General features: G+C 44.0%; 1 protein-coding gene across 2 annotated transcripts in view; it reads right to left on the bottom strand.

Moving 5' to 3' along the window:
• Positions 1-3714: 3714 nt before the first annotated feature.
• The window catches only part of LOC311427556 (unconventional myosin-Vb-like), a 69231-nt gene continuing 45575 nt past the window's right edge, over positions 3715-27370 (bottom strand). The window contains exons 23-40 of one of the 2 annotated variants that reach the window (XM_084504993.1): positions 24763-24847; positions 23667-23815; positions 22747-22866; positions 22279-22416; positions 20985-21047; positions 18040-18279; positions 17389-17486; positions 13218-13295; positions 11883-12081; positions 11316-11409; positions 10442-10585; positions 9864-10015; positions 9567-9656; positions 7555-7705; positions 6461-6746; positions 5812-5986; positions 5095-5175; positions 3715-4708 (exon numbers count right to left, since the gene is read on the bottom strand). In XM_084504993.1, coding sequence (XP_084361119.1) covers positions 4556-4708; positions 5095-5175; positions 5812-5986; positions 6461-6746; positions 7555-7705; positions 9567-9656; positions 9864-10015; positions 10442-10585; positions 11316-11409; positions 11883-12081; positions 13218-13295; positions 17389-17486; positions 18040-18279; positions 20985-21047; positions 22279-22416; positions 22747-22866; positions 23667-23815; positions 24763-24847 — 2496 coding nt within the window. In that variant the 3' untranslated portion in view covers positions 3715-4555. The remainder of the gene's footprint in view (positions 4709-5094; positions 5176-5811; positions 5987-6460; positions 6747-7554; positions 7706-9566; positions 9657-9863; positions 10016-10441; positions 10586-11315; positions 11410-11882; positions 12082-13217; positions 13296-17388; positions 17487-18039; positions 18280-20984; positions 21048-22278; positions 22417-22746; positions 22867-23666; positions 23816-24762; positions 24848-27370) is intronic. The other variant, XM_084504992.1, reaches the window with a different exon arrangement.

Raw genomic sequence — 27370 nt, 5'->3', positions numbered from 1 at the left:
AAAAAAGGGGGAGAAAAGGAAAAAAAAAAAAAAAAAAAAAAAAAAAAAAAAAAAAAAGTTATACTTTACTTTCTGTCTTTGCCATTGATTTGTCTCACTTCACATACAAAAGGGCTGGCACAGCCTCAGCTCCTCTGCATGGGTTTTCAAGGCCATAATACTTCACACTCAATTGGTTTCTAATTACCTCAAAATATATAAACATCTCTAAAGTTGTCACAACTTCTAAACCTTTTGAAGTTGTATGTAAAAGGTTTTAGACTCTTTGTGTTTGTAAATTAGAAATATCAGTTTCCAATGTATGAAGCAAATACCGAAATGTGTATTTAACACAGCCCATTTTTGACCAAGTCACGATTTCTTCAAAAGTGTTTATTTCACATTTTTTTTCTTATCCACAGCTGAATATTACAGTGACTATTACAAGCATTTTTCCTATAAACAAAGGTGTAGTTTACAGATTTGTTCAAAATGGAAAAATATTTTATAAGCAGTAGTATTTCATCGCTCCTGTATATCATTCAACTTCTTTTAGAGCAGCCATACCTTCTGCTTGTTAAGGTAATTAGACTTCACCCCAACCCCCCAGAAATAGATATTGCACTATAATAAGAAGAAATATTTTTTATAATTTGTTTTCTTTTAATTTCAACTTAATTCGAAAGCCTTAGTCCACTGGCATTTACCTTTTGAAATAAATTGTATGCTTGTCGGGGCATAGGTCCTCTGGATTATTTTCATGAACATCTACAGTGCTATAACTTTTTTTTTTTCTGGAAAAAATAATTTATGGCTGTAATAAATATGAATCAATGAAGCTGAAGGAATAGGTTTCATGGCAGTTCATGCAATTCCTTTTAATTAGATTATCATACTTAGATGCAATGGTAAAATGTTAATTTTTCAGTTAAACGGTCTGGAAGAAGGAGTTTGCATAACCTTGCTCATTTATGGTTGAAAAGAGGAAAAGGACCTGCTGTTTCAAGTGCATCCCTGACACTTGCATCTTTTGTAAGCCACAAATTGAGGGGTCAGATATTGCAAAGGCTTTAGACAGGTTGTGATTTCAATGTTCAAGTCACCAGGAAAGGTAGCAGCCACTGCGTATGCTCAAACTCTGCAGCACACCCACATTTTGTTGTTTCACTCGTAGAAGTGCCGTTAGATAAATTATGAACAAAGTATGATAAAGCATGAACAAAAAATGTTTGATTTACACTTGCATAAATTATTTCGAATAACTTAATTCTCATTAAGTTTAATGGTCTTTTCTACAGTCAACTACTACAACAGCCTTACGAGCTGAAAGATAAGCAGCCTCAGCTACAGAACTGCCAGTAAAAGAAAAAGTAAAAAGAATAAAATAAAGTCGAGTTTCAGCTGGAAATGAAATGTGTATTTTGTCCTAGACACTTCACAGGTCAGACAGCACAAAGCTGAACTTGGGTTTGAGGTGTTGGTTCCGTGGTGGTGTGTGTAGTTTGTATTTTGTTTTTAACTTTTTTTTTTTTTTGACTGCCAGTAGTGGTTTTTCTGAGGTACATTATACATGCAAAAAAATCAATACGGTTCAGTATGTCTTTTCTCAGGAACTTTTTAAGTGTTTTTGTCGACCTTCTCAGAGAGATTTTAGAAGTGGACTTCTAAATCCACAGAAAACTGTTTGTGGCAGACTAATAATAATAATAATAATATAAAAAACCTCCCACAGTTTACCAGTGGTTGAGAAGTCAGTTACCTTAGTAACAACTAAAGGCACACAGTAGGGAAAATGCTCGACTTCGGAATCAATATTTCAAAATGAAGGCGGACCTGGAAAGCAGCCAGCTTTCTGAAAGCCGGGCTTTGCATTGGACGTATCCTTTAAATAAAGAAGCGCCCATCCGAAGAAAAGAAAGGCATGCTCGAACACAATGATTTAACAAAAATCAATATTTAAAAATAAATTTTAAAAAGTGCAAACTGAAAAAAAAAGATAAAAAATATATTCAAGATATTTAGCGGAGTCCTCTTCCAGATGGATTTTAATGGGTAAGCTACGTTACTACAGATCAGGACATCAAATCCCAGTTCCTATCTGTACATAATAAGAGTTGTCGTTGTTGTTTGTTGTTTTTTTTAAGAAAATCTTTGTTGTACATATAAATTCTGGTCCTGAAAAAGCCAGTGAAAGACCGCTATCCCCTAGAAGAGCATTAACCATGATTGTGACTGTGCTCGGTAGCAAAATCATTGCAGGAGAGGATGCTGCAGCAACCTGTCATTTAGTCTGAATGATGAACACTGGTTTAATCAGGCTGTTGGGAATCGTACCCTGAATAATTTACAGCAGAGAGAGGTAGAGACCTGAAGAGTCTGAGAGGAAACTGCCGGCCTAAGGTGAATTCTGAGAAATAGCACTGATGGAAAGACTAAATTCTGCTTTGATTTTTTTTTTATATATATATACACCGTGATTCCGAGGATGGAAAAAGGGATAAAACAGCATTAAAAATTAAATTCAGAGCACTGGAAAAAAACAAAACAAAACAAAACAAAACAAAACAAAAAAAAACAAAACAAAACAAAAAAAACACATTCATCTGAAAAACGTGGAAAGAGGTAGGTACAATAAATAAAAATGTTGTAGGGGAGATGAAGGCACTACTGAATAAACGTCGTAGATGCAAATGCTCAAGGGCTGTAGTTTGGAGGTAGTGCTGGTAACTATCCAAGCAATCAATTTTCTTCAGTAATTAGCTGGGTGATGGTTAGACGGAAAGATAACTTCTCCCTAGAGAATGACCTTAAGTCTGTCCTTCACTGGTAACAGGCGTACTAAATCATCATCCATCTGGAACAACACAGGCATAGACCAATGTATTTCTTAACAGCACTCAACTTTTCTTTTTTTTTTCCTTTAAAAATGTGCTTTTTGATAGTCATATACATATATAGTACATACAGCTCTATTACAATTTGTATATACATCGATTATATACACGGTGTTTAAATCAAAACACACACCTTCTCTCAAAAGGTGCCTGCAGCACGGCAGGTTTCGGCGTCGTGAATCTTTAAGAGGCTTTACATTCTATTTTTAATGCTCCCAGCTGATCAGAAATTCGCTGTTTGGATGTGATTTAGACCAACTAAACGCAGTCGGGTGCAGAGAGGCTTTTTGAAAGCTCTTAAATCGGGCAGAAGTGCTGAGACTACAAAAACGGCAACCACGAAAGCAGAGAAGTTAACATCTACGTCGATAGATGGAAGTGGAAAGGCCAAAAATGCTCACGACATGAAGACGAGCAGGGCTTTCGCTGCTTCCAAATCTCCTGGCTGCGTTTTGGCACGCTGAGCTATGGCAGAAGGATCACCCCACAGACCAGTGTAGTCCTAATTTGTGGACTGACTGCAATCAGGATTGCTCTACGGCATCTCTCAGCCCCAGGAACCCAACTTGAACCTTTTTTTTTTTTTTTTTTTTTTTTTTTTTCTGAAAGCCTGGTGGTTTTATGCTTTCTCGTACTGAGAAAAATTCAATTGCTGCTTTTGGGAGTAGCTGTCCCCTCTCAGTGCCTACCTGGGGATGTCAGAGGGTTTGCTTGTTTTAATTTCTAAGCCACACAAACAAAACCTAATGGTTAGAATTCAGATTGCTTGCTGTTTTGATCAGTTTAAGGCTATAGGATCAAAATCTTCTTGTTTAAATAATTGGCTTACATCACTAACGTACCGGTTTACAATTATATATATTTTTTTACATTTTACTCTTTTTTGTGTGTGTTAAAACATTGCTTGAATCACACAGAATTTTCCCATTGACTGCTATGGCTAGGACTAATCCACTGAACATGATTTAGGACCTAATTATCAAACTGGGCTGCATCGGCATGTCTTATCTGTGCAAAAAATGCCACACTGCCCATTTATTTCATTCCTCTGAAGCAGGTAAGTCAGAGATGCACAATACGGAGTCCGACTAACACAATTTCTCAATCTTTGTGACAAATCACACAGCAGTGGAAACACGTGCGACCTCAGCCTGCGTCACTGGTATGTATTTGCACCTTCTGAAATCACTTTTGCCACACAGCTCCAAGCAAGAAGAGACAGAGTTGCGTCTCTCCGTTATTAGCACATCCACCCCAGCTAGTTATTAGGCAAACCACGCGTCCTTGAAGGCAGCCTAAGTGTCTCAGATTTAGTTTTTCACTGTCATTCCTTCACAGACACCTATGAAGAGCAAAATACCTTGTCTCCCCCTCACCGTTCTCTTTCTCAGGGGCTTTTGGAGGTTGTTACGGGCTTCGAACTATGCCAACATAAAATCGAGCAGTAAAAAATAAATCTACATTTCAAGTATCCTCATTCCGAGCTGTAAATTACCCAAGAAATCATACAGATCGGTCTCTTTTTTTTTTTACTGTACACTTTAGCATCCGTTTATTACTCTCTTGGCTCTTCCATAAACCTGTTTGGTCCATATTTAAAGAGCTCCTCGCGTTTCTCCTGCGATTTTTCCTTCTTTGCTGGAGGCCTCTGGGTACGAGCGAAGGCTTTAGGTAGGCTTTCTTCAGACTTTGTTGAGAAACTCCAAGTTGAGAGAAGCCGGAATGTGAATGGTGTCCATCGTTATGGAGGAAGGGTTGAAGGGGAACGAAACGGGGAACATGTGCTTGAAGTCGAGCAGCAGCTGCGGGGGGTCGTTTCGCTCTTGCAAATGTGTCTAGGAGGGGGAAGAAGAAAACAGACGTTTAAAACCTTTAAAATTATAAATAAATTCATAATTTCTAATTTTCTAATTAATTCTAATCGCACTGGCACCTCGCTCTGCCAGTAAAACTTCTCGTGGGCCCGTGCTGTTTGCTACCACGCGTCCCAGCGTGCCCCAAAATTGCCTGAGCTGGGAATTTCGCTGCTTATCTTGGTCTTCAGCCCTTCGTGATTAACAGCCCGGATGACCCTGAAGCTGGGCGTTGCAAGTGAGCAACGCGGCGCTAAGTTCAGGACAACATTCAGCAGGCAGAGCTGTTACAAAACACCCCAGTTATTCCTAACGACACGTATATTAAATCATTCTCGTCTCCTCCATTTCATAGCCTTCTGCTTTACCTGTATGTCTCGTATGAAAGCTACCGTCACCCGTTCTTCAAACTCATTCACAGGAGTGTAGAGATTCAGGATCTTCACAATCTGTCGGAAACAAAATCGGATTACAGGCAATGGTAAGAAGCCGAAATTTTCCACCACTACCATTTTGTCCGGGTATGGCCGGAGCAAACCTCCCGTGACCTCACTGAGGAGCAGAATTGGGAGAAGTCTGCCCAGAAGTGATGAAATACGGTATCCAAATCTGTATGGAGGAGGAAAAATGGTTTTCTCTGCACATTTTCTCTTACAGCATGCCTGTTTGCCTAGGAGGCAGCACAAGTATCATCGTGGTGGCTCGGTAAACAGATGCTTACAATATATTCAGCACGCAGCTTATCTCCACTTGCCAAAAAAACAGAGGGTTAAGGCAGTGTTTACTTCACACTGAGAGTCAGCAGAGCTTTTTTTTTGCCTAAGAATGATCTCCAGGTGTTTTCCCACTACATCCCCAAGCTGCTGGATTATCCCTGTGGTTTCTGCAGCAGATCACTGGCCTCGCCCTGGTTACACCAAACTCTACAAGGCACAAAATGCCCAGCAGGGCGCTCAGAGGTTGCCTCGCAGCATTCCCACACCAAGGGCTCCGTCCTGCTCGCAGGCAGGGTACGAGGAGCAAACTGGAGGCTGGTTTGTTCGGGTTTGCATCTTCCCTGATCCCTGCACCCTCCTGTTCCCCACCTGCTGCGTCGTGAGCGCTGTGCACAGGGAGCAGATGGCCTCGGCGTCCTCCGCCGTTTTCTTTTTCAGCTGCAGGAGCTGGGCGGCCTGAATCAAGGGCTCCAGGGTCTGGAGGGCTCCGCTCTGCTGCAGGTTCTTGCCACGCAGCCACTCCTCCAGCTGGCTGATGTTAAACCTGGGGGAATGCAACAAAGATAAAAATCAAGCTGAAGGATGAGACGCAGCATCTCAGAAATCACTCACAAGGCTTAAGGGTATCTTGCAGTGTTGGCATATCGGGGTTTTGGATGCATGTTTGCGATTCACGTGGCATAAGACAACCAGAGCAAAGCTCAATATCTGTCTGCACCCACTCTCGGGCTGAAAGGCAGCACGCCAAGAATCCCCTGCTGGGTGGGGAAAGGCTGGCGAAGGAAAGGTTTAAATCATTTACAGCGAGGAGGAAGCTTTATTACAGTGAGAAGATTTACGCTAATAAATATTGATGAGCTGTTCCTGGCAGGTTTGCAGGGGTCAGCTTTTAGCTACTCCTGCTTATTCCTTGCACTTCGGCCAACTCCAGAAGCCCCCTGCTGAATGCGAAGTTTCTCCCTTTACCAAATCAAAGAAAAAATCAACAACATTTTCTTGAGCAGAGCCCTCGGCCCACCTTAGCTGCATGCCCGTGCTCCAGGAGCAGACGTCCTTCCGCAGGAGGAGGTTGTTCAAGGCAACGGCGTTGATCATGTAGAAGAGCTGCTTGAAGACCTGCTGGATGATCTCGGGGTCCAGGCCCTGCTCACACACGGTGGTGTGGAAGGTGTTGAGCTGGCGAACGATCGCCTCTAAGCTGTAGGAGTTGTCGCCGTCTTCCATGCTGGACGAGCGGTTGCGGTAGCCCATCGGTTTCACGCCCGAAAGCCCTTGGATGCTCTCATATTCCAGCACCCCAGACACTGAAAAAGGGGGAAAAAAACAGCAGAGATGAGCATTTAATCATAATTTAATCATAATTCAGACCTAGAGGTCTGAAAGGAGAACAGATCCACGTACTGCTAGCCTGGCTAGCTGATACGCGAACACGACAACTTTCTGCAAGGAGCAGGGAATATGCAGATGTTGGAGGGCAAAGAGAAAGAGCCCCAGCTATGGAGGGGTCGAGGCTGTGAGCTCGAGGAAAATACCAGCAGCTGTGAGCTGGAAAGTGCTGAGAACAGCCCCCGCCACGAGCTCAGCGAGGAGGAGGCCAGATTTAGCTGAGGAGATGACTCTTCTCATACTGATTCGCCCTTGCAAAGCAAACCAGATGTTCTTTATCCTCTTCTTTCATTTGTTTTCCTCTCTGCTTTTAAGTATTTCCACCCACAAAAAGCTCAGCCACAAACCTGCAGGGGAAGACCATTCGCAGAGAACCACCAGCGCTACCTCCCCTCTGTCCCTGCCTCCCGAACGGAAAGAAAGGAGCAATTTTCCATCACTGGGGGATAAAAATAACTCCTCCCTAGTGCATATTCTTATTTTCAGGTCTGCTTCTTCCACTCCAGGTCGCTGCAAACACGAGGACCTCCTCCAAACCAAGGCTTTTTTCTTTTCCCCTTCCCTACCATAGGCCTCTGTTGCCTGCTGCAGGCTTTTCCTTTGGGGAGAAGTCTTGCTAGCACCACACAAAGGTCCGCAAAACACTCGTGGGGTATTTAACTGAAGCAAAACAATCAAACAAACAGAAAAAAGTGCTCCTAAAAGCTAACGTTTTGGGGAACTTACCGATCATGGGTTGCAGGATGCCCTCCGCCACCTTGATGAGCTGCTGGTAGATCTGGGTGGAGAGGTGGCTCAGCACCTGGCGGTACTCGGTCAGGTCGAAGTTTTTGAGGCAGTGCTCGTTCTGCTTCGGCGTGTTCTGCGTCATAAAAACCTGAGAAGATGACGAAAACAGCCAGTTTTGTTATTCCAGCCCTCTGCAGTCCAATAAAATAACCGTAAATATTAAAAATTAATGAATACAAAACACCTCAGAGCATAACACGTCCAGATGTGTTACCAGAGGGCATTTCTAAACTCAATTATAGAAAAAAAGTAGAGAGTCATAAATCACGTGTGATTATCTCAGTCATAAATTACAACTAGAAGGGCCAAAAAAGCATCGTTAAATGGTACTTTTTCATTTTACCTTTATCAAAGAAAACCACATCTGGATTAATTTCAATACAGAAATGAAATTAAAAGCGACTCTGCAGTCCCCTGAGAAACATTTTTTCTAATCCATTTGCTTCCTGGGAGTCGCAATTATTTGCGAGAGACTGATTATTTTGAGGTGAAAATTTTGCAAAATAATTCAAGAAAAAGACAACCAGGTGCTGTTGTTTATTGACAGCATTTTCAACTGTTTTGAAGCTCCGAAATCTCCCTCGTAGCTGATTTTTTCCCTGCCTTTTGCCGAAAACACGGCAGATTTCTGATGCCACAAATGGAAGCTGTAGCCTTGAGTTCTGGGCTTCCACGTTAATGCCAACTCTGCTGGCAGAGGCACGTGTGACACAGTTATGCAATTAACACAGCCACTGTAATTGCCTGTTTATGTGCTCTTATCAATTTTGGGGTCAAAGCAAGAGGTATGCAACCGCTTTGTTGCTTGCTGACTGGCAAAATGCAGAAATACAATATGCAAATGCTAAAATCAACTCAAAACACATCAGTTTTCTTCACTAATAAGAGTGCTTTTTTTAAAAAAAATCAGGTGGATTTCAAACTCAGGCTTATACTAAAAGGATTTGTAAATAGCTGCTTCAGCTGACCCAGCAAATCATGGCAAAAATGTGAAATTTAAAGTGTTTTTTTTTTTTTTCCCTGCTGTTTTCTGGAACAGGATTTTGTTTAAATGTCATGTTGTTATCTAGGCAGAAGAGGGCAAACTAGAGCATAAATTGAGTATTAACTAACGAATTTCACTCTTTCATTTAAACCTCAGAGGCCCGGAGGACTCAGAGGTCATCATCATGTGAATGATCTGACTTTTTCATTTGGTTGCATGACAACTTTGCTTTAAATTCTCAATTTATCTTTATTCTTAAAGCTTGACTGCTCAATGCATCATCTAGCACGAGTCACGACTGAATGACAAACTACAGCACTGGGGGATGCTACAAATTTTAACACCAACAGCGCACGGCTATAAGGATGGCGGCGTGTAACGTACCACGAGGCCTGTGATGATCTGATTTTGTCAGAAGGGATCAGGTATGGCTATAAATAAAGGAAAGAACTGAAACGTGAAACACGGCGGTGGCAAGAAATGAGAGGATTTCCTTCTGAAACCTTACGGTGTGATTGAGTGTTGTTATTTTGAACCAGCTGAACAGGAAAAAGCAATAGAAACACTCAAAAAAATATTGCAAGATTGGGAACGTTTTTCCTCGTCTGAAAGTCTTGGTTAAAGAAAAGCTGTGGGACCTACCAAACTGAGGGAAACAGCCTTCAAGAGCAGCCTACCAGAAGGAAACCCTCTGTTCTGACAGATCAAATAGCACAACTGGCTTTGAAATTCAAAGTTTTTTGGGTATCGTCCTGGAAATGCAGGTTACGAGGTTGCTGGTTTCTTCTTCGAAACATCTTGTCCATGAATTTCTGTTAGGAGCAGCCTCGCATCATATCCAAGTAGAAGAAAGGATGGGATGACCCCAAATCGTTGCCAGAGCAAAGCCACAAGAGCCAGGGGACCCGAACGCCACCCCTGGCAGGAATGCCAAAACATTTCAGAGCAGCTACGAGCTCCTTACCGCATCGCCGCTGTACTGCTTCAAACAGTGCAGGAGGCGACACGTGTTCGCCAACCAAAAGGACGTCATCTCGAAGTCATCGTTGTGTTTCTGGGGGAGCAAAACGAAAAACACGTCAGAGCCTTCTTCAACGGGGGCAGCTGGCATGGCAAGCCAAAACAGCTTGGGGTCTCCCCACCTAGATCTTGAAACTATCGTTTCAAGCGTGACTGGATCTCAAAACCACAACGAGAGCTGAATATCCGACATTTTGACGTGGTTTATAACCATTTTAAGACAGAGGAAGCCAACGCCTACCTTCAGCACCTTCTTGATGCCATTGATGGTGGAGGTGAGCAAGGAGTGCACTTTCTGGTCGTCGTTGATGTAATCCGCGTGCCTGATGCACATGTAGAGGATGTAGGCAGGAAGGCAGGGAACGGTAGCAGACACTGCTTGGGGCTTGAGATCTAGAAGGTTTGATAGTGATTTTTAAACCCTCTTAAAATTCGCTGATGCCAGGTGAAGCAGAAACACCTGAGCAGATGATCCCAGGCAAACTCTTCTTCCCCTGCCCCGAGGAGGCTAAGATTTTGGCTCTGCAACTTGCATCCCTCTCTGCTGCTCTCTCAAGCTCACCAGCTGCTGCCCACTCTGAGATCTACAGCCTCCTTTTTTTTCATTTTCCATTTTTTCTACCCCTTAGGATCGTATCCATGCCAGTGTAACTGCTTGGTAAAGCAACACACAGCTTTGCCTGCCAAAACTGTCATCACCATAAACACACAGCCCTGGGAAAGATTAACTGGGGAAAAAACAGGCCAGTTTTGAGATGTCAAATTTACAAATTCTCCCTGGTGAGAGCAGGAGGAGCCAGACAAGAGCAAACTCCTCACCTGTGATGAGGTTTCGGATGAGGAGGGGCTCATCTTCCTTGTAATATTCCAGCATCCCCTGAAAATCTTTCTCCTTCCTCTGGACAGCAACCTGCCTGTTACGCTCGTGTTGTCTCCTCTCCTCCGGGACCATGGCTTGGGACGCTGCAAGGAGAAAGGAGGGTGAAATGAGGGTGAAACATAGCATCTGGTGACCGAGGACTAGTTGTAAAGCATCTTGGCCCAAGTCTCCAAAATTCATTGGCCTTAGAGCAGGCAGCAGCGTGTTTTATAGAAAGCTTCCAATAAAACCTTTAACTCAGACCTATAAAAATTTAGAGAAGCGGGTCCTGACTTACAAAATCTTGAGTTACCAGTCTACCGAGCGAAAGAAAAAGCCCAGAAGTCAGACCTAAAGTGTAAAAGATGAAGTCAGTTGCTATTTTCCAAGGCTGCAGTTAGAAGGTGGTAAGCGGTAACCCCACGGGAAACTTTTTGATGCATCATTTTCATGGAGGGGGAGGAAAAAAAAGGGCAGGCAATGAAAAATACCTAAGCATCTCAGCTTCAGGCTGGCTGTAAAGCCAAACTAAGTGCCACAAAGGCACAATATTAAGCTCTGTGCACCCATAAAATGTTAATAAAACGGAAGAGACCAGCACGCATGTATATGAGGAAACATCAGCCGGCTGCATGCAAAGCACACTGACAAAGAGCAGCTGTGCCAGCTGTGGAAATTTGCCAGTTTTTCAGCTTAATTTCCCTTAATGCCTCGTTTTCAGAGATGAGGGGTTCTGTGATTTATCACAGCATCAACAGAGAGCGGGGGGAAGGAAAGGGAAGCTGCAGCCTCCAAGGAGCCAAAGCAGAGCGCTGTTCCCCCCACCCAATTCACCTTCAAAATCTTGGACCTTCTTCATGTAAATCTTCAGCTGCTTCTTCAGCTTCTTTTCATTCTTTTCCAGCTTCTCCAGCAGCTCTTTAAGATCCTGGAAAACGGAAGACGCAATGGATTTAAAAATAAAAATCAAAAGAACAAGCACAAGTCATCTGAGGTGAGTTTGAGGCTGGAGTCACTAGCAGCCAGGAGCTCACAGGCTGCTCTGTGTATCAGTAACACACGATACGAGTGTTTTGACAGAGGAAAATTGTGTTGCTAGAAGCAAAAGGAAAGGCTGACGTTGCCTTAGTGCCTAATTACAGAGCGGAGGGGCCACCAGCAACTTCAGTGGTGTCTTTTGGTAGGCAGTGCCACACGGAGGCAGGCTCAGAAAAAAAGAATAAAGGACACAGGAGTGACAAAAGCCTTGGACACCAAACAGCTCAAGGGTATGGATGCTCCAAAGAGCACCAACAGCACCAGGGGGAGATGCTGAAGGAGCCTGCAGAGGGTTTAGGAGGGTTGGAAGACCCCCAGGTGCCTCCCCTTCGTGTTTCGTGTCTCTTTTCAGCAGTCTCTTACCAGGTTTTCGTTGGTGAGCCGTGTGATTTCCTGCTGGAGTCCAAACTCCACCTGAGCCTCTGGAGAGAGCTGCAGGGTCTGCAGGAAAGCCTGCTGCTGTTTCTCCAGCTCTTCTTTCATCGCCTCCACCTGGTTTTGCAGAGCTTCCACCTCCTCCTCGTGCTCTCTTCTCTGATCCTGGAGCTGTGCTTCCAGCAACCTGAGAAAAGGACCAAAGCCATCAGGGATTTATTTCGGTATCGTGGCAGTATCCACTGTTTGAGTTAAGATCCTTCAAAAATCAGCCAAGATGGGAGATGTTTCCAGTCAACCTCCCTATAAAAATGACACAAAAGGGGGCGGTATGGCTATAACTCACAGGAATCTGTCATTTACTCGACGGGAGATTAAACAGTTTTGAAAGAAGATGGGAAATGGGGAAAAAAAATCCCAGAACTTCCTTATTAAGCGTGTTTCTTTGTAGGGTTTTATTACACTTGTTGTTTTTTTAAAGCCAGTTGCAACCCCCATTTTCCAGCCAGAGATACAAAAGGATCTTTTCCAACTGTGAAAACAGAGACAATAACGCACCCAGCCTTGCAATCATGTTGTCAGGATTTATGTCCTTAATAGGCTCGGAAAATACAGGCCCGCTATGGAATAAGGATCAAGCATCTAATTTTCATTTTATTTCTTCGTGCGCATTCGGATTAACCATGAGCTACCCTCAGGAACGTGTTCCTTCTATGAACTCGGGCTCCTCCTTTGAAAAGTAAAAAAATCATCGCTTATTTTTCCCGTTATTGCCTGCTTTTACCCCCATCTCTCTAGATGGGACTGCTTTAGATGATATACAAAAGATTATTACGACTTTTCCTCTAAACAGTGTTTTCAATCAGCTCGTTCAATGTTTTTTATGAAAATCATGGATTTGGAGCCCCCTAACTGCCCTACAGACTGATTAACAGCTAATTATTAGCTCTTCGGAGCACCGCATCGAACCAGAAGAAGACCCCATGAGTCCTCCTGCCTTGCTTTAATTACCATTTGTGTTCCCAAACATCCATCAGCTTGGGTATAAGAGATCCTTTGAGAAGCACCAGCATCCCCAGGAGATGTGGAGGTTTCAAGTCATGCCCCAATGAGTCCAACTGAGAGCTCAGCCACCACCAGGAGCTGTGCCCAGCCACAATCTCCTCTTAAAAATTAGAGGAGGGTCTCGGATCCTCCCCCTTTTCATATATTCCCCCTCTAGCTGCTCCCACAGAAGGCAACAGGCAGAGGAAAAGAAAGAAATGAGACGGAAAGAGAAAGGGGGGAGAGGAAGAAGAGGGGAAAAAAAAGAAAGCGGTTGACCTGGCAACTTGCTTTAAACCTTGATAAGCCAAGCCGAGCTCTCCATCTTCATTGAGATAACCCCAGTCCTCAGTCTTGCTAGAAATAAAGGACAGAAAAAAAGGGAACAAGAGGACAGAGAGAGACAAAAGGTCAATTGAAATAGAAGGGGAAGAAGAGCAGAACCCTTGTTTTTTTTTATTATTTTTTAAGGACACAATTTTTTAAGGAGCCAGGTTCAAAATCACCCCAAAATAACACCGGCTGGTACTTCTACACCACTTCAACTCTTGCAGACCTCTCCACGGGTCTGGCAAAGCCAAACCGAGGACTAAAGGGACGGGTTATTTGCTCATGTACCTCCTAACATATTTTGGGGTTTTTCACTCAGCCCTACTCAAAACATCTCACTCATAAGTGGGTACCTCACCCCTTTTCTCTTCCAGACCTTCTGTACCCTAAAATAAATTCTATTCCAGTCAAGGGTTTTCTCAGTCATCAAGCCAAACACATCAGCCTTTCTTCAGGGCAGCCTTGGATCCAAACCTCCTTTGGATATTTGTTTCCCCAGCTTCTCTTACATCCACTTTCCCCACATCCATCTAGGCAGAAAGGCAGGGAACTCATTTCTCTTTTTTTATGAGGCGTCGAACGCATTTCAAATAAGTGTGGTTGGGTGAACCTGTCCAGGTGCACTTCCTACACCAAGATTTTGCTCGGTTTCAACTCCAGTTTGACAATATTTTCTCTTTTTGGAAATAATAATAATAAAAAATTGCTTAACATATCACTGAGATTTCAGAGAAAAAGAGAATTGAGGCAATACACATCTCCTGTTTTGCGAAGAGCTGTGGTAGGTGCCATTCCCTGGCGAGGAAAACTCTGCCTTTAAACCCACACTCACTGATACAAAACTCAATAATGGACATTAATCAGCCCCATATGGGGAATTAGAAAGGTTTTGGGGTGTTGCAGCACTGCCACAAAAGGATTCGGGAGGTGTCTCGCTGCTGCTGTCCTGGAGTGGCAATTCAACACCAGCCAACTCTTCTGGCCAATCCAGCTGGTGAAGCCATATGTATGAATTTTGATTAAAACCCCATTTTTCCCCATACATCGCAGGTTTCCGAAAGGATCTGTGGTCTGACAGATATGGGGGGGAAGTTTTATTGGTCTGGTTTGCATTAATCTATTAGCCAGGTCTTTGGTTGTCCAGATGATCCTAACAGAACATGGATTTAGACACGGAAAACAAGCAAAAACCCAGGAAAAGTCCTCAGATTGCGTTACAAGTCAGCAGCCTGGGAATTCAAGAGAGTGCAATTATACTAAGATAAAGCTGCCCTGGGAAATAAGCTTTGGTTTGTATTCATCAACGTGGCACTGACTTTGACATCCTTGAGATTCCCTTCTCCCAGACGTTCGTATCGACTGAGGCATTAAAAGTCATTAGGGGTCCTTCCTTGCTAACTGGATTAATTAGTGCACGTGCCGTAATTATTTCCTAAAATGCTAAATGCTTCGCTCAGACGAGCCTGAACTGAGTTGAAAGGATGCAATTCACAAAGCCTCATTCCTCCAAAAATTTCACAAAGCCTCTGTGTGGCCTGATGCAAGTAGCTTGAAGGAGATGCGAGTGTACCAAACCCCAGAGATGTTCGTTTTTATCCTCTTCAGATCATGATCACCTTAAGAGGAAGGGGCATTTCACTTGAAAATGCAAATTTGTTTTGGATTGAACAGAAAAATAGTGCACGCTGCGGTTATCTCTAACATCATCGCCTGGCCTTTCGGAGGCTCCCTGTTTCCAGCGAGATCAAACAGCCTTGAAAGAAAGATCCCAAGAACTAAAATGGGGGAACAAAGGGACTACGGAGGTTTGCATTCTGTCATTAAAGCAGAAAATTAGCTGGAAGCTCACTTGGTGCTTTGTTCTTTAGCTGCCGAAAGTCAAAAAAAAAAAAAAAAAAGAGGAAAAAAAAAGCTGAGTTCACTGAATTTACAAAAGGCTGCTTTTAATTCAAGGTTCCCCTTGACCTGGCATCAAAGGGTTTCCCTCGAGAGCAGCAGGGAGAAACAGAACCGCTCCACGGGCTGGGTTAGCAGCACCTGGCAGCTCTTCCCCTTTTCCTCCTGCTGCATTTAAATTCCCAGATTAATCAGGCATTCGGTGAATTCAGTGAAATTTGGCATGCTCCCCAAAATAAAGTGTTTTTCCCAGCCTAAACAGCTGAGATATGATGACTCCAAGCTAGGAGTGACCCACAGGTTTGCCCCAGTGGTGAGAGCATCCCCTTTGGTTAGGGGTGAGAGCAAGAGGTTAAAAAAAAAAAAATATGGAAATACTCACTGAAAAAGTGGCTCTTGCTCATCAGTCCTACTTCAGAATTGCAATCCCACCAGAAAAGCTTCTCCTCAAAATAGTTATTTATTGATAAAGATTAAAGAGAAAGCAGTTGTGTGTTGTTTTTTTTTTTTTTCTTCCAGACTGGTGCTGGGGGGAGGGAATGTTAATTTATATCCCCCCAAAACAACAGCCCGTGCTCCCTGAGCATTTGTTTTCGTCTCTTTTATTGCCATCAGCTCCAGCCTACAGCTTACAAACCTACCCAATATCCAAACAAATGCACAGGGAACCGTACCACGGGGAAGCTGGTGATGATTTACAAGCCGCTGGATAAATCACCACCAAAAACCTCGCTAATCATACCTCGAGCTACTGCTACCATGTTACAGGAGCTGTTTCTCCAGCCCAGCTTCACATTAAAGGCAAACGAGGGTAATAGGAAACTGAGCCTGGAGACTGCAGATTTCCCCTCCGAAACCTCAAGAGATGAAAAATTGCCAAGGTCATCGCATGAATTTTTAAATTGCAGCTCACTCGTGCACTTGCAAGGAAAAGAGATTCTTAGCATCGTGGGAAATCAGATGGTTTGAGCATTTCGGGTGATTTCTGAGCTTGATTCCATCCTCACTGCAGCAGTCAGGTCTGCAAATTAAATCAATCTCACCATCCCGACTCCGCAGGAGGCCTAAAAGATTGCTCAGCAAGTTCACTTTAGGGAAACAAATATTCAGTAGCAACAAAGTGGGGGGAAAAAAAAAGACACAAACGATTCCCCGTCGCACTTTTGTGTCCACCAAGTTCCAAAACCATTACGCAGCTCTTCATAATTGTTCATGTCACGTTCATAGATGGCGCGTCTCGGCTCATATTCATACAGGCACGAATACAATCCTAATTAAGTCACGGCCTTTCCCAGCCTGGTGTGCTAACGACCTACTGCAGCCAGTTTGCAAAGTGGCAAAGCATCCTGCGTTTGTTAAAAGCCATTCATCCACAACGGTTATGTCCCCCAAATACCTTGCTGAATGCAAATTGGGTAGGAAATATCTGCATTTGTCAAAGAAAAGGAGATAAAGATTCAATTCCCATGCAGTAAAATAAACATTTACTTTACGTATGACCTCGCAGTTTAATCTAAGTAATTTGGCTTTCTTGCAGGACGTTATCTTTTTACTTTATATCCTCCTGGATGGTGGCAGGGATTGATTTAATGCCTCGCAGTATGAACCCTCTGGTACCATACAGACAAATGGTGACAAATTCCTTCCCAGCACAGCATGAGGAATTGCTTGAAATGAGTAAATCAAATTTTCCAAATCCTCCTTCTTGCTACTAATTATGCAGTGGAAGAGGAGTTTTGGTTTTTACCTGTTGCTTCCTTGACTTTTTCAGCCACAGAAGCAGAAGAGTGGGAAAGCTCAGCTCTCCCCACATCAGGGCTGAGCCAGAGGGATAGGAAAGAGGCTCAGAGACAGGGAAATTTTCCCTTAAAACACCCACTCAGGAGCTCTTCAAACAGATTCCTAACCTGGCAGCACAATCCCTGCCTTTGTTCTCCCCCTGTACAAGCCCAAATCCAGTTTTGCTCACTTCTACGTTGGCTTTTCCACCCGTCCCACACCTGCCTTCCCCTGGGGAGGCACTGGCCCAAAGATGAGGGCACCTCACCCATGAGGAGACCGGCATCTTCAGTCCCATCTTTACAGCCTGTCCTTGTCCCCAGCCCCAGAACAGAACCCAGAAGCTGCTAACTCTCCAAAATATTTTGGTAATTTAGGACCAGATCCCATCTCTCACGCTTTCCTCAGTCCTCCAAACTGCTGGAAGAGTTTGGGCCGCGCTTACCGGTTCGTCTCGCATATCCCCTGGTAGGCCTCGATCACGTCCTCCTGGTCGATGTGCTTGTCACTGTTGGGCCAGCTGGCAGGGCTGGTGATGGTCTCCTAAATTCAACACGAAAAACACAGCAGTGTGACCTCCTGAACATCCCTCAAGGTCCCCAAAACTGAACAAGTCCCACGAGTAACGGAGCTCCCTCGGGGCATCCCTCGGACTAGAGGGTTCCTACAAATTCGTACGTGCAAGCGGACAACAGCAAGGATCAGAAGATGGAAGGAGGATGAAGAGAACCCAGAAGGGAGATAAGGAGTGCCCGTGTGTGGCCCGAAACACAAAAACACACTAAAACCTCAAGGGAGGATAAAGTGGTGAATTAAAAAACCCAAGTGAGAGTTTCAGAAAATGCACCCTTCGGTCAGAGCAGGCTCTAAACAAAAAAACCTTCATGAGAAGGGTCAAACTCTTCCCTTGCCTACGTGCCAGTAGAGACACCACAACTGCACCAGCATCACATGAGCAGAATCTGGTCCAGAAACCATTTTCCACCATCCCGTTTCCTTGCGGAATAGGTTGGCTGTCACAAAACATCACCGGGATCACCTCAATGTTTCCCGGAATGGGAAAAGGCAAGAGAAATCCCGTTATCCTCTCCTTTACCATATTTTTGCCCGGCTCTTTCTGCTGGGCCGCCTTCATTATCTGCGACCTCAGGATGAGCACTTCTTCCTTCCGCACTTCCAGCTCCTCGTTGGCCGACTTCAGCTGATTCAGCAAGAGATTATAACTGTCCTGAACATCGTTGGAAGAGTTGTTCTGGGTTGCTCGGTCTGCGATAGCTTTCCTCAGCTCGTTAAGTTCATTTTTCAGCTTCTTATTCTCCGACTCCAGCTCTTGCCTCTGGAAAACACCAAACCATCACAAGATTGAGCGAAACTGCCGAGCAATGGGTTGACTGCCTCATCTGCTTCTAAGATGCCTCTCGTGCTGGTGATCCCAGCTGACCCATCAATTCCTGCCCAAATCAGCCTTCAGAAAAGATTTTTGCTGCAATCAATAGCCTGGTGCTATTTAATCTCATGTGGTGACACAGAGGAAAATTGGCATTATTCATTGGCATTATTTCTAAACACAAAATCAACCCAGTAGAGAACCCAAACATATTTTTTCCTCTCTACTCCTTTTCTTTCTTAATCAAGAAACCACCACAAAACCCCACAATGTTTAATTCATTTCTGGCTGTCCTTAGATAAGCCGCAAGGTGCGGTCTTACACGGCCCTTCCCATTGCCAACATCCCCTCGGGTTTGAATTCCCACTGCATCTTCCTCTGTCACCCAGCCCGTAATTTTCCCCATCACATTTGCAGTTAAAGGATTTTCTCTCCCTGCTATCTTGTCAGCTGCTGGCATTTGACAGACGGGGTCGACGCCGTGCAGGTTTTACACCAACCGCTCCCCCCGAATAAAGATGCGTGAGCGCTGATGTTTTGCTGAGACAACTGAAGGGCTCCTTTGCTTTTTGTGTCAGTAGAAGAGAGAGGAATAACAAATTCGGGCAGCTAGACAGCCTCTAGCTCGGTGTCTGGCGTGGATTCCCCTTCCCTAGGGACCAAGCTCCGTGGGGATTCTCCAGCGTCTACAACAGCACAACCTCTCCCCCAGGAGATTCGGGTTCCTCTCTCTCCCCTCTGCCTTCTGGCCCATCCCACAGCTTTCTTGTTAACTATGGGATATCTACCTCATTAGCAGCTTTGGCTAATGAATCTGAAAGCCACTGAGGGGGATGGGGGCAGTTCATGCAATTTATACAGCGTGTAGCTCGCACAGCTGTGCAAACCTTATTTCCATAGGAAACGGGTGTTATAATTATAAATCCTTCCAGATTATAAATAGCAGCAGAGGTGTGAACAGAAGAGCTGATCTGGCATCTGGACAGCCAGCCCTCTCCTGGATGAACAAACACCATCATTAACAGAGCACATTCAGGTACTTAAAGCCATCTGTCATTTAAAAAATTGTAAGAAATGCGTTCGATCCAGCGATTCCTCCACGTCCACATCAACCACGGCTCAAGCTTTTCAGTTAAGTGTTTCTAAAAGAAGTTTGGAGAGCGTGTACACGATGGGAAATCTTCACCAAGAAGGGTTTAACTCTTGCTGGGTAGCTCAAGCTTTGACTCACTTTGAACCCTTTTCTGGTCAGGCCAGATGAAGGGGAAGAAGCAAGGCATCAATTGATTTTTCTACCCAAATGGTTTTTGATTTTTTTGCTGGAGAAGCCTTGCTTGCTTTTCTTGCAGGTCAGCCACACTCCTAACTCCAAAGGCTCGTTGTAGGCATCTAGGAAGATGCCTAGACAGCAGCGCTAGAAGGGTGAACCTCCATAAATCCGAGGTTAGTGCTGCTGTGACAGCAATTCATTCCCTATTCTATTTCTGGTCCTCGATAGAAAAAAAAAAAAAAAAAAAAAAAAACACAACACCATCTATAGAAGCTTATTTAATGATGAGCTTACAAATTCAAGAGCATCCCAGCTATGTGAGGAGAGAGAAATCAAACTAGGCTTTCTGCTCCTGGTAGGAGCACAAAGTCAGTGCAAGGACTTCTCAGTGCTTTTGTTCCCACTCCCCCAGCCCCAGAAAACACATTTTTCACTGATCTTTTTGTTGCATGTGCATAACTCAGAAACACACCTGCCACCAGGATCTCCCCAGGAGAATAAACAAGGAGTTTCCCATCCTCCAGCCCTATCTTACAGCTGGCTGGGCACATTTTAGGACAGCAGCAACTAAAAACTCTCTTTATCCATTATAAAGGACTCCTAATAAGGGGGAATTCACCACGTGCAGCTTTTACACACCAGCTCCTCCACGTAACAACTTTTTAAGCTGGCACAAGGGAAGAATAAATTTGATTACACATGACCCTCGAAGGAGCCATGTATTTCAACTCATCTATAGGGAATGGAAAATCCTCTCCTTTAGGAAGACATTTCCTGCCACAATGTCATTTGAAGGAACTGCTCCTGGCTTTTCTACAGTTTCTCCTAGACCTGAATTCACCCCAAACCCCACGTGCCACTGCTGGTCTGAATTTTTTCGCCAGAAAATCACCCACTTGCCAGAAATTGCCAGAAAAATCACGAGTGGGTCCAGCAGAGTCTCTTTCTCTTGCTGAGCACTGTATGGATTTAAAGCAAGCTCTTAGAGCTGGTTGTTCATTTTTGCCACCTTCAGCTCATTTTCCTACAGCCACAGTGAGAACATCACGATGGAAATCCTTAAAAAACACCGTGCTGGAAATCCCTAAAGAGCTCTTGCAGTGCAACGTCAGGGTTTTCAACCTTCCAACCTTCAACTTCGCTTTGCTTTACAAGGTCAAGTCAAAGATCAGACTTAAAACCTTCACAGCCACGTTTATCCAACAGAAAGACACTTGGGCAATGATCCTAAAGCTCCTGCCATGCTTCTGCTCAAGCGGGCTGTGCAGAGGTACTAATGAAACTCAACAAAAATAGCACGTTTAGAGCCTAAAAATTGGATGGACTAAGTGCCAGAAAAAGCTGCTGCTAGAGGTATGCTCTCGAGTATGAGCCCCTCGCTCACCTTCAGACTGTTGTAGGCAAAATCTTCGTGGTCCGAAGCCATTTCGGTCTTCGTCTCGATTACCTGCAGGGGTTGAAGAGAGAAATTGGTATTAAAGAGGAGCCAGAGGAACTTATCGGGCTGAACCAGCCGGCTCAGCGAGAATAATGTTATTAATTGGCGTTAGATGGAGTCCCAGCTCCACGTAGCTGGGGCTGCTTGGGGAGAAAATGGCTTAATTTCTTGTTAATATCTTGAAAACCGTGGCTTATTGCAGCTTTCCCATTTCACACATCTCCTGCAAGCTGCTAGGGAGGATCAGTGGGAATATCTGGTGAGCCAAGTGAATAATTGCCACTGAGGCTTTTGTTGAGCCTCCTATGTGTTTGTTGACAAATGCAATAGATCTCACACTGAAGATAAATAAAATAATTGCCAAACAAAGCACCAGAAGCCCTGGATGCTTCCATTATGCAACCAAGAGTGAAGGCATTTGCTTAGGGTTTCATATAGTAGCACGTTTATTGCTTCAGGACCCTATAAGCACAGACCCAGCGTGCATCATCTCCCCACACACTGCCCTATAACGAAGCTCGGAGCTCTGGTTACAGATGTCAGGGGAAAACCTACACACAAACTGCCATCAAAAGCTCCCTCCGTGCCATAAATGAGCTCGCTCATTTTCTAGAGAGATGAATTTTCACATTTCAGTGACAAGACAGGGCCGAGTCCTGCCTCTCAGTTACCATCAAGCTGTCCCTAACAGCAATTTTATTTGTTTTAAATGGCTTCCAGGCAAACTACCCAAAATACAGAAAGAGCTTTGGTTCCATAGGGAAGAAAGAACATATCAAAGGCAGCCCCTGTCCTGCAAAACAGAGGAAAGCTGCTATCAGAGTGTATTTTTCCTATCTTGTTATTTCTGATTTATTGTACTGTTTTAGCCTGTGATGAATCCCTGCCAGATGTGGTCACAAAAGCCACAGGAACTGGGATTTGAAATGTGTTTTGGGTTTCCATCGCCTCCCAAAGAACCCTCTTGAACCTTTTCCGTTCTATCTTTAGGCTCACTTGAGATACTGTCCTAAATGTGTTAAAATAAGCATTTTGTCAGAAAAAAAAAAAAATCTGTTCTCTCGTCTAATTGCCATCAGCTGCCAAAAAAAAGTTCCTCTCCGTTTCCTCGATGGATTTTCTGCCTTTTAATGTGACCTTGGTGCTCCTAAAGCTCAGTTCCTATATTGTGTCCTCAGGCAACCAAGGCAAGCCAGTTATAAACCTGAAATATTCCTACCAATTCAAAGGCATCCCTTACCTGGGCTTTCTTGCTTTCTTGCTCCTTCTTCTCCAGCTGGGTTTGCAGCTTCTTCCTCTCCTGCTCGAGGTCCCTCACTCGCTTCTGTAGCTTTAGGAAGAGGCTCATGTCCATGGCTGCTTTATCCGTCCCAACCTCCTGAAGAAGAAACTCTCTTTAAACAATGACTTTTAATGTCCCAGTCGACCCGTTTTAATAAATTATTGATTATTGAACGTCCATTAGATAAGCTGGCTGCTTGAGGCCTAGTTAAAAAGATAAATACTTGGCTAGAAGGGGATCAAGCATTTTTAATTAGTGGGCTTTTTTTGTTTGGTTGGTTTTTAATTGAACATTTAATATTAGAGCATGGCCAATACTGCTTGCCTTGATATTATGCTAAAGCCACGGTTTATAAGATGAAGTTGGCTTCACCAAATGCTCTCAGAGCAGCTCAGAAACACAAAAATAACAGAACAGCAGCCGTACCTCCACCTGCTGCATCACATCCTCGGTGTCTCCGATCTCAGAGGTGGAGATCGATGGATAATTAGAGTCAGACTCCAAGCTGCTCTGGTTGGATGGGTTCCTCCTGTGCCCCGGTGCTTGCTGTCAAGGAGCGACACGGATACACAACGCCTTCAGTGTTTAAGGAAGGATTCCTCACAAAGCACTGGTTCTTAGAGCAAATATTTGTGTACTGTAAGGTTACCTTCACGACAGGCTGGACTGTCTCTATTTTCTAATTTCTGGCTCCTGTGCCCTACCATAACGCTCATATTAACACGTAGGCATACGTTAAAATAAAATATAAAGGGATCCAGAAGCTCGCTTTAAAAATCCTGCATGAATTACAGGCTGCTCATGACACCAGATGCCTGTTAAGTGAGAACATGCAAAGCTGAGCTCAAGATTATTCTGTTCACACAACCCCACGGGGCTCCCTTTACACGCTCAGCCTTCCACCTAACCCAGCAGCACTCTAACCATCAGCTCTTTTTCAGCAGTTCTCCTAAAACTTTAGCAAAGCTGAATCTAAAAACGCTGCCCTTTGAAATTCTCATGCCTTGCTTTTGTTTTTTTTTGTTTTTTTTTTTTTTTTTCCAAATTCAACACCCACTTGGCACGTGAACATCACTGAAACCAAACGGAAAACAAGATGCAGGTGCCAGCTTCTGCTGTGATTCACGGGTTTCTCCAAATTGTTAACAGACAGTGTAAAATATCAGCATCCTTTTGCAAGACACACACATGGTTTGGCTTCAGCAATAACATTTGGTCCTAGAAACCTCAAACCCAAACCACACAACAATATCAGATCTGCCACGTGTTTTGGGGATGAGTAAGCCACGTTATCCAAGCACCAACACGATGGCCAGGACAAAAGAGAATAATTTCAGCTTCATTACCTTTATAATGGTCATTTCATCCCTCAAGTTGTCATATCTTTGCTCCAGCCTCGAATACTCTTTTATCAGGTTCTGGTACCGAGACCTCTCCTCCTCCAGCTCTTTCTTCATCTGGATGTTTTCCTCAGCTGTGCTTCGTGCAAATTCATCTTCAAAATAAGAAACACCAACAGTGAATCGTGCTCTTCATCTCTGAAAGGAACTTCTTGTAAACACGTGCAATAACATTGACTAATTAACAAAGCACTCTCTGCCAAGAACCTTTAAAATACATATGAGCATTTGTTAGTCGTTAAAGGCTTATCATTTAGATCCTACTCCTTGCTATTTGGAACAGCTCTGGCTCTTCTGCAAGGCTCAGGCGTGCCAGCTCCAGCTCCCACAGGCTGGCCATAAACCCACTTGCAAACAGGCTGGCACAGAACAGAAATATATTGATGTTTAAGAATTGTCTTTGATGGTAACTGCATTTAAAGACTTCTCTGCCTGCTTCTTCCCACCACCAGATTGGACATAGGAAGAAATCAGCAGCAGCATCTTTTTTATTTTATCATATAATCATCAACCACTTACCCTGGTAAGGCTGCAGGCTTAAGAGTGTTTTATATTAAAATTAATTTCTTTCTTTAAAAACTCCCCTTTGGAAGGAAATCTGCTCCTCTCCCCTTTTTGAGAAACCAGGCAAGTGTAAGTCCATGAAAACCAGTAAGGAGAGAGCCACCAGCATCTAACAGATGGCACCGTTTTTACTGAACACATAGGAACCCAAAGCTAAATCTAAGCCAGAAGCATCAATGCTCCCTTTCCTGCTCTGCTGGGATCAAGTTCAGGTCCCTAATCATTTTCAATGTTCGTTATCCATTTCAAAACACCCACCCTCCATGAAGCAGAAAGGTCAGGCTTCTCCCTGGGAGCACTTCATTTCATGCACCCGATCGAAACCCCAGGTATTGGGGGTGATGAGGTTCAGCTGTGCCCACGCTTGTCAAAAAAGCACTGGAAAGCTTCAGCCAGCCACTGCCTAACTCTGAAAGGTGCCTTCCACATCCAGAGAAACACACACAGGAACCACCAAGCCATAAACCTTTCTTCTTACCTTCCGATTGGCAGAGGATTCTGCTGTTAAGCTCCTCTTTCTCCTGCTTCAGGAGGGCATTTTCTTCTTCCAGGTCGGAGATACGCTGCGGAACAAAGCAAAAAAAAAATCACTTTACACCCCTGCAGAAGCTCCAGCTCAACGAGGCAAGGTGTGTGCTTTGTATATCCACTATTAACACCCCCAATTGCCTAGCAAAAAGTAACGAAAACTTGAACTGAATCCTGCTAAACAGTTTTTGTGCTTCTTTTACCTTTTTTCTACTACTTCTTTATTTAAAATGAAGAGAAACAATACCACTTGTCACCTAACAGCAACACTGGGCTGAAGCTGACAGTCTCCTATGCTGTAATTTTGTTCGTCCTCATGAATTTTGATCCATTCACTAGTGTCATCCCACTGCCCCTTGCTCTCTGATCCATTCATTTGCTCTGTGACTACGATTTCACGCATCTCTATGTACAGTAGGAGAGCTGGAGACTGAAAATACAACAAGAAAGTGAAGAAAAGATGTTTTAAGGTATGCAAAAATCCTGTTTTTTTAAATGGTGGGAACCGAGGCATGATTTGAATCATGATTTTTGCACCAACAACTTAACTCTATCCCCTCATTCTTGTATCACTTCGAATAAATGCCCTGGCAGACATTAGATCAGCTTTGATGCCTTCAAGTTCAGAAGAATTCTTAAAAGAAATTAAAAAAAAATAATGAGAGGAACCATAACACAAAGGAAAGGAAAACCTATGCTGCAATAGCACAGAGAAGAACTCGATTCATTTATCCCAGCAGGGAAAAGATAAGGGATGATGGGATTATTCTATAAGTGTTCTTTAGTAGGTGCTGATAATGAACTCTCTTACCCAGAAGACAAAGTTATGATGGTTGGAAGACAACACTGGACAAAAAATTGGACCCTTTTTACAGCTTTGCCCCAGAGCCCTGCTGCGACACCGGTGCCTTCTGCACCTCCTGCCCATCTTTCTATGAGAAACCGGTCACTGAAGGTGATAAAATTCCTGAGCAGGTTTAAAACCATCTCTCCTCCAGGGTCTGGACCTCCAGCTGTGAGATCCAGCCTCTGAGCATCACTTTTGAAACTATTCCAGCACAGGACCACAAACCTGCTCGCCCCATCTCCTGCTGCCAGCCATTTCCAGGGCACTTCTGGCACGAAATGCATTTCTTTTATCAAAGCAATCACCACAACGTTTCCCTGGCTTTTTCTCAGGTCTTCCCACTGCTGAGGAACTGAAGGGAGCAATTGGAAGCTCACGTCAAAGCTGGGAGCCTGCACTCCCCGTTAGAAATGGAAACAACCGCTGTGGTTTATAATTAAACCATTTATCAACGTGGTAAGCTACACAGTATTTACTCAGCCATAGGCACTGCTGCAAGAAGGGAAAGCTTTTGCTTTGGTTTTCTGCTTTTTGAAAGCGTTTCTTGGGTTGTTAAAACAACCTTTCTTCTGAGTGCTGGAGGGGGATTTGCAATCAAGAACAGAGAGAAGCCGGTTTTCCCCAGCGCATCACCTTCAAAATAAAACATCCTTTCAGGCTTCTCCTGGTTTCAGCTAGGACAGAGTTAATTTTCCTCCTAGTAGCTGGTAGGGTGCTGTTTTTTGGCTTAGGATGAGAAGAGTGCTGATAACACCCCGATGTTTTAATTGTTGCAGAGCAGTGCTTACACCAAGCCAAGGACGTTTCAGCTTCTTGCTCTGTCCTGCCAGCGGGCAGGCTGGGGGTGCAGCAGGAGCTGGGAGGGGACAGACCCAGGACAGCTGACCCCAAACTGCCCAAAGGGGTATTCCATCCCATCTGGGGTCATGGGAACAATAGATAGGGGTGAGGGGTGGCTGCTCGGGGTTAGGCTGGGCATCGGTCAGCGGGTGGTGAGCGATTGCATTGTGCATCACTTGTTTGTACACATTATTAGTAGTAGTACTATTATCATCATCATTATTATTATTGTTATTATTATTTTTCTGTCTTAATAAACTGTCTTTATCTCAACCCACAGGCTTCACTTTCCCGTTTCTCTCCCCCATCCCAGAGAGGAAGGGGAGAGGGTGAGCAGGCTGGGTTAAACCACAACAAGGCTCTAAAAGCCTGAGCTAACAAACTGAGCCCCGGGACAAAAAGGATCCCTTTGCTTGGGGTCAGAGAGACGAAAACCACCGAGTCCACATCCTCCAACGTGGGGGCAACGCACAAGCACACGTGCAAAAAGTGCCCTCAGACAGAGGGAGGTGATCCCTAATCCCAGATCTTTTTCCCCTACCTCAAAGCGACTCACCTTCAGGTTGTCACAAGAAAAGCATTTGTTCTGGAATTACAATTGCAGAAGGCTCGTTCATTTAAATCGAGCAGTCACAATTATTTCCAGCAGGAAATTAAAGCCACACCTCAGGTGACAAGCATGGGTGTGAAGGTTTTTCAGAAAACCGGTGAAGTAATTCAGGGTAAAATGTGCATTTGGACTTTTTGCTTGAAAAAAAATATATATATATATATTAAAAACTCTCCACACTGAATTCTCTTTCTCCCAGTTGAAGGATTTCTCTCCTATTTGAAGGACAGAAAATTAAGGCTCTCCCCCTTCAGATTTGCA

This window comes from Aythya ferina, assembly GCF_964211825.1.
Source record: "Aythya ferina genome assembly, chromosome: Z".
Lineage (NCBI taxonomy): Eukaryota > Metazoa > Chordata > Aves > Anseriformes > Anatidae > Aythya > Aythya ferina.
Note: the sequence above shows the minus strand (reverse complement) of the source record. Positions and strands in the feature narration are given on the sequence as shown.